At 48.5% G+C, this 12,287-nt stretch overlaps 2 protein-coding genes across 6 annotated transcripts in view; one reads left to right on the top strand and one right to left on the bottom strand.

Moving 5' to 3' along the window:
• CACNA1F (calcium voltage-gated channel subunit alpha1 F) overlaps window positions 1-12,287 on the top strand; it is a 58,426-nt gene that overhangs the window by 29,771 nt on the left and 16,368 nt on the right. For 2 of the 4 annotated variants that reach the window (XM_053370967.1, XM_053370966.1), the window contains 12 exons: window positions 764-893; window positions 1,070-1,129; window positions 2,244-2,350; window positions 2,758-2,845; window positions 3,234-3,341; window positions 4,284-4,336; window positions 5,143-5,289; window positions 6,684-6,885; window positions 7,596-7,754; window positions 9,331-9,441; window positions 10,957-11,040; window positions 11,551-11,571. In XM_053370967.1, coding sequence (XP_053226942.1) covers window positions 764-893; window positions 1,070-1,129; window positions 2,244-2,350; window positions 2,758-2,845; window positions 3,234-3,341; window positions 4,284-4,336; window positions 5,143-5,289; window positions 6,684-6,885; window positions 7,596-7,754; window positions 9,331-9,441; window positions 10,957-11,040; window positions 11,551-11,571 — 1,270 coding nt within the window. The remainder of the gene's footprint in view (window positions 1-763; window positions 894-1,069; window positions 1,130-2,243; window positions 2,351-2,757; window positions 2,846-3,233; window positions 3,342-4,283; window positions 4,337-5,142; window positions 5,290-6,683; window positions 6,886-7,595; window positions 7,755-9,330; window positions 9,442-10,956; window positions 11,041-11,550; window positions 11,572-12,287) is intronic. The other 2 variants (XM_053370968.1, XM_053370965.1) reach the window with 1 other exon arrangement.
• The window catches only part of HSD17B10 (hydroxysteroid 17-beta dehydrogenase 10), a 239,552-nt gene that overhangs the window by 214,987 nt on the left and 12,278 nt on the right, over window positions 1-12,287 (bottom strand). The gene's annotated exons all lie outside the window — the stretch shown is intronic.

Below are 12,287 nucleotides of genomic sequence, written 5' to 3'. Positions count from 1 at the left end.
GCCTGATGAGCTGCAGTACTCCTCTTTGGACATTATCTGGGTGGCACTGCAGCATGCCAAATACCAGGCCAGCAGGTTCCTCAATCTGCAAGCAACCCTGGTGGTGCAAGGTGGCCAGAGTCCCTGTGGCCAGAGTCCCTGGTGTGAGTGCCCTAATAACCTACAAGTAGAAGCATATCTATGCTACTAATTTATATATCCATTTAACTGTTGTGTCTTCCACCCCAAAGAATCCTCGAAACTAGGTTTGGCAAGGGATTTCTAGTGCTGCCTGGGTTTCTGGGGCAGAGGGCATGACTAACCAGTGTAAGAATATGGTAAAAAATTGCCAGAGATCCTGGTTTCATTGTGGTCCCACTTTGGGGACCCATTGGCTGAGAGCAGTAAAGGGCAACTGGAGGCACTGTCTGGCTATGCTTGGGCAGACCCAGAACTGCCAGGGTTCACACTGGTGGTGGAGCTTTAGCCTTCTTCCCAGGTATCTCAACCCAAGGTCAAGGAAGTAGGCAAATCCCAAGGTCAATCTTTGCTTGGCTTCAGAGATTTTGCTGTTGGCTTTTCTCCCCATGTCAGTCCAGCCCACTTCCAAGGTACCACCCAGGCTCTTCCCTCTAATCCTGCCCACATCTGCCAGGATCGCCTTTTAGCTCCCCATCTCCACCTCCTGATTCACAGGGGAGTCTGCATGTGCCTCAGGAAACTTGGCTGCTCCTATTGTGTGTTGCTGGCTCACTATGGTGGCCGCCTTTCTTTCTCTCGCCAGGCTTCGTGTTGGGTGCCACAAATTGATCCATCACCACATTTTCACCAATCTCATCCTTGTCTTCATCATCCTCAGCAGCATCTCCCTGGCAGCAGAGGACCCTATCCGAGCACACTCCTTCCGCAACAATGTAAGCCATGCCATATGGAAAGGTAGTTGGGTAGAATGGGAGAGAGAGGGCAGAGGCAGAAGAGTGTCTCACCCTCTGCTCCGTCCTTTCTCTCTCTCTCACTCCGCTCTTATTTCCTCATTTTTCCATTCTCTTTCTTACCCACCCCTCTCCTGTTCCCCCCTCTCATTACACAGATTCTGGGATACTTTGATTATGCCTTCACTTCTATCTTCACTGTTGAGATCCTACTCAAGGTACCAGAAGATGAGGAAGGGGAGAGTAGCCAGCCCTCAGTGGATGCCCCATTGGCCAAGTCTCTAGGGTTGCCCACACCTGCACGTGGGCCACGTCTGCAGGGTGGCACCGAACAACCAGACCTTAGCTGCTTCTGCTAGTGCCCTCATAGCCCCATGGCTGGCAATCAGGGTTGGGGTTGGGGTGGAGAAGGGGGTCAGCAACTGCAGAATGAGCTGCAACTCATTGGGGAGTAGCGGGGTGGGAGAGAAGATGTGGCTCCCAGCAACAAGGAGGGAAGGGTCAGGGCTGCACTTCTCAGCTCCTGTCTAGAGGCCTTTGACTCTTACCACCCACCATGAATTTAGCTCCAACACAGCTATGGACTGTGCAGAACAGTGGTGGCCATAAGGAGACCAAGATCTTTGGTAGACTGCAGACCGCCTCATGCCTGCTGGTTGCTGCGGTTCTTGCAAAGAAGGCTGGTCTTGATCGACATTGTTAAGCATGAGTCACGTAACTCAGGTTCACGTGACTCAGCTGAGTTATGCCTTAGCTGTTAAAGAGATCCTGAAGATGCAGCTCCGTGGAAGAGCATCTTCCCTTCACACAGAGCATCCCAGGTTCAATGCTCAGCAGGTAAGCCTGGGAATGCCTCCTTCCTGAAACTGCTGCCAGTCAGTGCAGACACAGCGCTGAGCTTGAGGGACCCAAGGGGCCAGCTTCCGGGGCCATCTTCTTCTCTGGCTGCCAGGGAAAGAGGCCCTGGGTCCTCCCAATGTGTGTGTGGCACTTGGGGTGCTCAGCGCTCATTGTAGGCTGCACAATGTTGGCAGAGCCAGGGCCACTTTTCCTGGCAGGCGCAGCAGCAGCAGCAGGAGAAGCTGGCACTCAGGATGCTTGGTGCATGTGTGTGACATCACACCCAGGTGTGACATCAGCCCCCTCCCCAATCTGCCTCTTAAGTTAGCACATCTGATCTTGAATATAAAATGACTGAGCCTGGGTGGGGGGAAGGCAGGGTCATTTGGTTGGCACCTGGGGACCTAATCTCCAAGCTTCTGGGTTCCAGCCACAGTTCTGAGAAAGAGGAGCTGGGTGGAGCCGGGGTGCTTAGCATGTCTCTGTCCTTAGATGACCGCTTACGGCGCCTTCCTGCACAAAGGCTCCTTCTGCCGGAACTGGTTCAATCTCCTTGATCTGCTGGTTGTCAGTGTCTCACTCATCTCCTTTGGCATCCAGTAAGTCTGATTGGGGAATGGTCAAGATACTTTGGGAGTAGGCCCCCAAAAGAAGAAGAAGAAAAGGATTGTGCTGGCCTGGTCCGGGATGAAAGGGCAATGTTGCGCAGTGATGCACCACCAACTGGGATGGCCGTCTTCCACTTCCAGCCTCTGAAATACCACTTGCGGGGATTCACAAGCAGGGAGAGGGCTCTTGTGCTCAGGTCCTGCTTCCAGGCTTCTTGGAGGCATCTGGTTAGGCACTGTGAGAACAGGATGGTGGACTACGCTGGGCTCTTGGCCTGATCCAGCAGGGCTCTTCTTATTAAGTTCTTAGGAGATATTTTATAGGAAATGAAAAGAAGGTGCGTGCAGTGTGGTTTTTAAAACCAAAACTCTCCCACACCTCCCTTTTTCCACCTCAGCTCCAGTGCCATCTCTGTGGTGAAGATCTTGCGAGTGCTGAGGGTGCTGCGCCCTCTCCGAGCCATCAACCGGGCCAAGGGGCTGAAGGTGAGGGACGTCTACAAGGGCAGGTGGTGGCTCTACAATGTGGATCTGGAAGGAGGTCCCACAGCATGGGGGCTATGAAGATGTGGTGCCTGTGTTCCCCATCCCACTCAGGGTTGGCCCATCCATGAGGCAGGGTGAGGCAACTGCCTCAAGGTGGCAGGATCCACAGGGGCAGTGGATCCCAAGGTAGACCTTTATTCCCCTTTCTTCCTGATGTCAATCTTCACTCCCCGCTTCTTCCCTGGTGGGGAGCAGGACACCATTTTGTGGTTCACCGCAGGTGCCAAAATGTCTTGCACCAGCCCTGACACCCACAGGGTCGCCCTGTTGAGAACTGGAAAGTTCCCTCCTGGCCACCTCACATCCCTTGTGCCTCCCTGTCTGACAGCACGTGGTTCAGTGTGTGTTTGTGGCCATCCGCACCATTGGGAACATCATGATAGTCACCACCCTGCTGCAGTTCATGTTTGCTTGCATCGGTGTTCAGCTCTTCAAGGTAAGGAGTGCTAATTTATTTGGGATGGTTTGGATTAAATGAGTGTGTGCAAGATGTGTATATGTGCTTGGATCAAGGACATGTTGAGTGTGGGCGTGTTTCTTTGGGGCTTGCACCCAAAACACTTCCAAATACCATCACCTTAGCAACCAATCCTGTACCTCATTATAGACACTAGTCGGGCGGCTTATTTGTTTCAGCTGTAGGTCATCACAAGCGGGGGGGAATCAGCTCAAAAAGAAAGAAAGAAAATACATGTGCAAAGGCACAGCCATAGAAGTTACATGGGTGAACATAGTAATAATCATATAATGATATATGGTAAATCATCTGCATTGCAAAGTATTGCTCTTGTTTTTCAGCTAGTTGATTGGTAGCTTACCTGAGCACACACTGCCATATTTGATGAAGGTGGACAGTGAGCAAGAGAGGGAAAGAGAGACCGAGAGAAAGACAGAGAAGTATGGAGATCTTGTAAAGGAAAAGCACTGTGAAAAGAGCAACTAGACATAATGCCTGACATAAGACTGTTGTGAACCTTTCTCTGTTAAGCTTAGGCAGGCTTAGGCAGGCCCTTCCCCGCCTCCCACCTCCACTGGGCCAGCACGATCCCAATGATTTGGGGTGGGGAAGTACATGATATAATGAGGTTGAGGCAATTTTACAGGGAGATGGATGACAACCTGACACTGACCTGGGCTGAGCATAACATCTTGCTCTACCCTAAGATGAGAAGTCGATAGAAGTGGGTGTCTCATTACAGGGCAGGGTAAAGGTAAGCCCTGACTGCCCCACCCCGTGTGAGGCTAGTTTACTGTTTCCTCCATGCCCAGGGCCATGGGGGGCAGCACACAGGGTAGAAAGATAAGAATTTCCCCAGGATGGATACCTTCCTTCCCCATCAGTGCCTGATCTCCAATCTCCTGCCACTTCTGTCTCCAGGGCAAGTTCTACAGCTGCACAGATGAGGCCAAGCACACTCCGTATGAATGCAAGTAAGTCTCAGCTCTGCCCCGCAAGAAGAGCAGAGCATCCAGTTACCTTCCCCAACCAACCAAGTTCTCCAGGTGGCATTGGCATTTTAGCCTAATACCAAGAAAACCAAAGAAGAACCAAATGCATGGCTGATCTGAGATGAAAGCTAGATGGTCTAGTATCGTGTAATGGCCTGTGAATTAAGGGTTGTTTGTGGGTGTCTGTGAGGCCCAAACAAGACATCACATGGGAGATACAGTAATAATCTCCTACCTTTCTTCCTTCCCCTCTCCTGTTTCTTCTGCTGAAAACTAACCTCTGAGTCTGTGATTGTGACCCAAAGAGTAACAGGGAGAAGGTGCTCCTTGACCCTTTCCTTTCCTGTTGTCTTTCTGCTTCCCCTCCCCAAGCTGCTTCTTCTCTCCCCCCCCGAGGGGGGGGTGAGAGATAATTTTGAAGAAATAAATGGCAAAAAGGGAAAAGGTTAAGCAATCCCTGCTATTCTTCCACTTAGACCAGCAACCTCCATGTATCTGCTTTTCAGTTTAAAAATAAAGAGAGGAAGGAAAGAGAAAGGTGGGAGACTATTAGCATCTAGTTTGGCCCTAAGATAGCAGAGAGGGGTCTGAGAGACAGAAAGGAGGGTGGCTGGGTAGCTTTGCAGTAAAAGGAGCTGTGGTTTTTGCAGCTGGAAATTGTGGTAGGGTTACGCTCTGGGATCTGGTCTGCCTGCCTAAGTTCAATGACTCCCAGCTGCAGCCCATACTGATAGCTCCTTCTGCTCCTTCTTCCTTTCCTCTTCCTCCTCCTCCTCCTCTGCACACAGGGGCACATTCATTGTCTACAAGGATGGAGATGTGGCTCACCCAATGGTGCGGGAGCGTGCCTGGCTCAACAGTGACTTCAACTTTGACAATGTTTTGTCGGGCATGATGGCCCTTTTCACTGTCTCTACTTTTGAAGGCTGGCCAGCGTGAGTTACTCTACTGGGGAGTGTGCATGGGGTGTGCACACACGTGTGTATATAATTGTGTTTGTGATGATTCTCACCATTCCCATAATTCTCTTGCATGTCACTATGTAAAACAAAAATGTGAACTTGATAAAGCGTGACACAGCTCTTTTGCCACACGCAAGTTATCGTGTTGTTAGCTTTCTACCCATCATCTTCTGCCATAATAAAGTAGCTTGTGTGACTTATTGAAGACTGGAAAGGAAATCCACCCATCTTTCCACGCCTCTTCCTACGTCTGCCTTCTGAATCATCTCCCACACTTTTGCAGTCTATAAAAATTCCTGACTGGATTAGACCAATAATTGGCATCAATTTCTGGGACTCCTGGGGCAACTTGGTCAAGTATTAGGAGGGAAGGCTCTACCAGACAGGTGGATCCACCAGAGGCAAGTGGCAAAGTCCAAAGCAGAAAAGGGCTGGCATTCTGAGAGGGGCAGCTGGGGAGCAGGGAGGGCAGGGAACAGGAACTTCACATTTGTGGAGGAGTTGCTCAGATTGGGCTGGTTCCTAGCATGAGGCTTTGTAGAGTTCGGTGGAGCCTCTGTCTCATGAACAGGTGCTGAGGCAACTGGGGAAGCTTGAATTGGTGCCTTGGTGGGAGTTCTGAGGAATACAGCTCTGCTTGCAGTTACTTTGGCAGGAAGACTATGCCTCAGTGGCATGGGAAGTAAGATGTAGGAGCCTGACTTCTGCAATGGCTGCTTTGAGACACACTCACACCCTTAGCACTTTACATGAACAGAGAAAATGTATCCTGCACTGCTACAAGGAACTCTGAGGTGTGCTTTAACAGATCATAGGGCTTAGGTGTGCTGTCGCTGCCTATCCACACCCCATGTCAAGTCACAGCCAAGCTGGCGATGTTAGTCTTGGTCAGTGGGGCTCCTTTATGGGTGTTGGCCCTGGTAATTTGGGTGCCAGGTCAGCACCAACACTTTGAATTGTGCTTGGAAACGTACTGGGAACCAATGTAGATCCATAAAGACCAGTGTTTTATTGTCCTGGAGGCCGCTCCCAGTGGAACCACTGCACAACAGTGCCCCTAGCTCCCAACTCCTCTAGACAGTCCAGAAGGATGTCATGGTCAATCGTGTCAAAGGCCACTGAGAGATCCAGCAGAAGCAGGAAACAGCTTTCACCTCTGTCCCTAGCCTGCTGGAGATCATTGGCCAGCGCAACCAAGGCAGTTTCAGTTCCATGATGAGGCCTGAATCTTGATTGGAAGGGATCCAAATGGTAGTATATCCTGTCCACAGAATGGTAGTTCATGCTTTTTATGGGTCTGTCTCGCCTCTTCACTGTTATGCTCTCTGTTCATAGTTTCCCTCTCTTCACCACTTTGCCCTTGCCAGGCTACTTTACAAGGCTATCGATGCCAATGCAGAAAACGAGGGGCCCATCTACAACTACCGGGTGGAGATCTCCATCTTCTTCATTGTCTACATCATCATCATTGCCTTCTTCATGATGAACATCTTCGTGGGTTTCGTCATCATCACTTTCCGGGCACAGGGAGAACAGGAATACAAGAACTGTGAGCTGGACAAGAACCAGGTATCTCTTTCTCCTCACTTCATGCTCTGCTGGTGCAAATCACCATTCCCACTTATTCCCAACCACACTGCCACCGTGACCAACCCATCCTCATTGTTCTGCTGCCTCATTAACTTCAGCAGTCGATTACTTCAAATTTGTGCAGTTCTGATGGAGCTGGTGGAGATTGTGGCTTTTTCCTTCTGTCTCTCTCCCACCAGTGACTGTCCCACAATTCCTTGTACTGAATAAAGCAGGGGCAGGGAACATTTTCTGTTGAGGGCTGAATTTCCTTGGCGGGGGGGGGGGTGTATAATCTCTCAGGGGACGGGACCAGAACCAAAAGTGGGTGGGACTATCCCTTCTCGCTCTTTTTCTCTCACCCTTATCCTTCACCCTCCCCTCTCTGTCCCTCCTCTTCCTCCTCACCTAGCAGTCTACAAGGGGAATAACAGGTTGCTCTTGCCAGAGGTCTAAACTGATTGCCTGCAGAGGCCTATGGTACTAGTATCTATTGCTCATGCAGCAAGGCTGCTAGTCTCCTTGTGGCCTTAAATCTATATCAAGTGCCAACTTGGGGCTCCAGAACCATATCTTTGAATAAGACCTCCCTAACATGCCTGGGATCTGGAGAGCTTTCAAATATACCCTGAAGTGGTGATGATGTTTATGGGGCAGTTAGTGCAGGGTTGTTCATTGTTTTCTAGCTAAAACTCTTCTACTTTCCACAGCGGCAGTGTGTGGAATATGCCCTGAAGGCCCAGCCGTTACGGCGCTACATCCCCAAGAACAAATATCAGTATAAATTCTGGTACATGGTCAACTCCACCGGTTTTGAATACATCATGTTTGTGCTCATCATGCTTAACACCATTGCACTGGCTGTGCAGGTGAGAGTGAGCAGGTAACAATGAGAAGGGCAGTGTGGGTAGGTGAGGGGGAGATTGGTGATGGAAGGCAGATGAGGCCAAAGAGACAGGACATTTGTCCTTCACTTGCTTGTCCTGTTCATGTCTAAAGCTATAGAATCTACACAACAAAAAGAGCATGTGGACGAATGAAACTGAGCCCTCTTCCCTTCCTTAGTTTCCTATGCTCCATCGCCTGAGCCCGGCTCCCAATATAGGAAACTGAGTGGGCTTGAAGCACAGTGAGATAAGATCAGGAGAGAAGAGGCACACAGGTGCCATTACCTTCAAGCTCCTTTTGTTGTTTTTTAATTAGACCCATCCACCTCACAATCCCCATTTTCAAACATCAGTGGAGCAGACACATGAGTCAACAAACAAGGCAGCCCCTGCCATGACTAGTTTGATTCTTAGTGAGAAAGGTGTGAGATGACAGGCACACAGTTCAGAATGTGAAGAGAAGTGGAGAGACCAAGAAGCTCCCTTGGCAGAATAGGGCCCACTTTGGTGTGGGAGAAGTCTGTGTTGTGGGGAAGAGAATTTATGCTTAAACAACCCATACGCAGGGTAATATTTGCCTATTGTATAGAGGGGCCTATTGTACATGCATATTTTGATACTTGTATCATTTTTAAAAAACAACACACCAATGTCTTTATTTTAAATAGAGAGAGAAAAGGACTGAGGTGTTGGAGTACCAAGGCTTGTAGTGATGGCAGGAATCAGGACTTTGTCACGAGAACAAAGGGAATGTGGTGCACAATGGCCGTATTCAATGGCCGTGAGGTTCCAGGGCTTCAAGGGCAGAGAAACGCTGACTCTGGGGGAGATGTTCATGTGGACGGCTATTTTTGGTATTAAAGGAGACCATCCAGAAGAGCAGTGCTATTTTTTTAGAAAAAGAGATGCTGGAACTCGCCATGAACACCTCCCTCATTTTCTTAGAATGGCAATGGTGCCCACCTGAGAGGTGCTGGAACTGAGTTCTTTCACGTTCCAGCTTAAAAAAAAAGCCCTGCAGAAGAGTGAATATGAGCCATGGGACTTGAGGGTATCCTGCTTTCTCAAAATACCTAGGACCAGTGAAGTGCATGGCATACTTATACTTTGGGATTTTGACCCCCAGAGGCAAGCATACTAAAGGAGACAGGCATTCTGAAGCTGAGGCAATATTCACTCCAAAGGGAACAACCCTTGAGTGGAAGGTAGGATGCTGGAGACGATGGGGAGAAGGCAGGAGAAGCCCAGGTCACACCTAGCAACAAGGTAGAAAGATAGGTGATGGAGACAAGACAGAGTCCATGGTACAAACTTGCTGAAAGGTGTGTGCACAGACAGTGTGCCATGGCTGATCAGTAAATCAGGACCAGAGGAAGGGCCTCTGGCTGCCAACCAACAAATGTGTGGTGTGGTAGATATGAGCCCAAAAGAACCTGGGAATGCTGGGTGGATTTTAAGAACAAGGTTGGAAAGCACCAAATCACAACAGCTCCCAGCTTGAGGACCACAAGATCCCCAAGGTGCTCCTACATGCTTTGTGCATTTTCTCCTTTTCCAGCACTATGAACAGTCCCAGCCCTTCAACTATGTCATGGACCTGCTCAACATGGTCTTCACAGGCCTCTTCACTGTCGAGATGGTGCTGAAGATCATTGCCTTCAAGCCCAAGGTTTGGGAGCTGGGGGTTCTACTCAAGAGATACTTTGCTTAGAGCAGAGGTGGGCAGCCTGAGCCAACCAGCCTTTATAATTGGCCATGCTGGCTGGAGCCCAACAATACCTGGAGAGTCACAGGTCCTCCACCCCTGGCTTAGAGTCTCACCACAAACAACCATATGTTTTCAAGTTAATTCTGGAGCTTGGCAGGAATCTTGGCATTGTGCCAGTATTCACAAGTTTCCAGCTGAGTGATAATAATCCCACAGGGTCTGAGCCTTTTAGTTTCAATCCCCTGCATTAATAATGATCGTTTGCTCCAGCAACTAGTGTGACATGCAATTCTGACTCCAGGACTTTGTGGGGTATCAGGCAAGGCACTCTCAAGGTTGCCCCTTATCCTGGAAGACACAGGAAACGCAATCCAAGAATTTCCTCCCATTGCCTCCTGTGCTCTTTGGTGCCTGTGGAAAGTGAGAAGGGAAGCCAGAGACCATTTGTCAGTTCTCAGGCCTCACCAAATGCCTGACCTTACCAATCTTTGGATCCAGGCACTGGCAAGAGAGGTTCCAGAGTAATTGAAGCCTTCTCTGTGAAAATGGCCTTTCTTGGTAGAAATCTACATCAGGGATTTATTGTATCTGCAGAGAGCCTCTTTGCATGAGATCCTGAAGCATATAAAAATATTGCAAAAGGAGCCTTCTGCATTTCAAGGTAACACTTCCAAGGAGTCTTAAAAAATGTATGATGAATGTCATTAGATACATAGCCCAACTCACACCAGAGGCCCAGATTGGTAAGAAAGCAAACCAGGATCAAGTTTCATGTTCATTTCACTCCCTCCTCACCCTCCACCTGTTTCCAACTTACTCCCGAGCTCCAAAGGCCAGCCCAAGCAGGTAGGTCTTGCAGCATTTCCCAGAGGTGTTCACACTTGGAATTCAGCGAGTCTACAGTGGGAGGAAGCCAACCATAAATCAGGCTTTTCACTCTGCCTTTGACATTTGAATGGTCATTTTCCCCTTTGTTAGACTTAGAAACAGAAAGCAGTTTTTACAGAACTTCAGATTATATTTTTTCTCCAGCAGACAGATAAATATCTCTAAGACAGTTTATCTTGTCCCAAAAGTATTTAAGAAGGAACCCACAAGGGGTTCTTACGTAGATGTCAGCTCCCCCACTTGCCTGCTCATTCTATCCTGCAGCCGAGCCCCCGGGTGCAGACAGCAGAGATCAAAGGATTTGAGGTTCCTCCCGTTCAACCACTCTTATCTTCCAGAGTGATTAATAGTCAGACCATCTGACTGACAGTAACCATGGAATTACCTTCTATCAGCGGAACCAAGAGAAGGACAGAAGTTTCTCCTCGGGGTCCCTTGCAACTCTTCAATTCAAAGATTTTATGATTCTGTATAATTCTAGAAACTATAGGAAAAAGAAGTGCATGTGGGTCTAGCTCTGTCTGCTTTTCCACAAAAATCTATGCAGGATTTGTTCCAGAATGGCCTTTTCTCTCTCTTTCCCCCCAGCACTACTTCTGTGATGCATGGAACACCTTTGATGCTCTGATCGTGGTCGGGAGTGTAGTTGACATCGCAGTCACTGAAGTCAATGTGAGTCATCCCCAACATGAAATGTGTCCTGTGAAACAACTTCAGCTTTTTTCTTCTGCTGGGAAATGTTAGCACACCTGCAGCAAAGCTGCTGAAAGAGTTTGGATGTGTTGCAGCACCGCACATATATGGAATGAATACCCTGAATACTTGTATCTTTTTGACAGCATAACTCAAACATAGTACCCTGAGGTCTGGAAATCTGCTTTTAAACAAAGATATAAAATTTTGTGCTAGATCCCAGCTTAAGTTTCTAATTTTGCATATGCATAATGCAATAAACCAAACTGATTAGATGGTTTAAAAGCAAAGCATCTTTTGGAGTTCATTTATTTATCCACCTTTATAATTGCCCATCTCTTTGCCTTTTGTCTATCCATCTATGTATCCATTCTGCTATTTCTCTCTCACTTTCTCACCTGTTCTCTGCCATGCCGCTGCCTCCCATTGGATGTTATGAACCCTCGTTTCGTCTTTGCCATCATCATTCCCTTCATTATCCTGCGTTAGAATGGAGGTCATGTTGGAGAGGTATTGCACATGTATTTAATCTCAAGAAAGTTTGGAAAGGGGTGGTGGAAGGGCTAGCTGCGTCACTGCTAAGTGTATGCAACAAACAGGTTCATAAGAGAGCCGGTATGGTGTAGTGATTGTCAGACTAGGACTGGTGAGGGCCAGGTTCAAATTCCTACTCAGCCATGAAGCAGGGTGGCAAACTCTCAGCCTAATCTACCTCACAGGTTTGTTGTGAGGATAAAATGGAGAGAGACACCACATATGGCTCCTTGGAGGAAATGCAGTATATCATGTAATAAATTAAGTGTTTGCAGATGGTGTAAGCTTGGGGGTAACAAGCAGTCTTGTGGTGGCTGGGTCAGATATTGAGAGTAACTGGATGTCATGGGGGTCGCAAGTGATCATTTAAGGGCCTCCAAATTCAGGCAACTGTGTGCAGATGCTGTGTGTGTGGTGTGTGTGTGTCTATAGCTGTGAGTGTGCTATGTTTGAGTCATTGCACATATGATTCACCAGGTGTTGACAGCTGATGTGTTGCCAGACATAATGCCCATCAAGGTGGGGGGGGAGGCAAAACTGCATAATTACAAAGCAAAATTGTGTATTAATCAGCAAAGGAGAAGCAAAGCCAGCCAGTCTGCCCCAACTCTGCTTTCATAGGGAGTCAGGGACTAGTATCAATTGGTTCATTCTGCCTTTTGGCATCAGGGGGCTTTATTTGCAGGCCTGCT

This window comes from Podarcis raffonei, chromosome 17 (genome assembly GCF_027172205.1).
Source record: "Podarcis raffonei isolate rPodRaf1 chromosome 17, rPodRaf1.pri, whole genome shotgun sequence".
NCBI classification, from domain to species: Eukaryota; Metazoa; Chordata; class Lepidosauria; order Squamata; family Lacertidae; genus Podarcis; species Podarcis raffonei.
The sequence above is the reverse complement of the archived record's forward strand: the minus strand, read 5'-3'. Positions and strand labels throughout refer to the sequence as shown.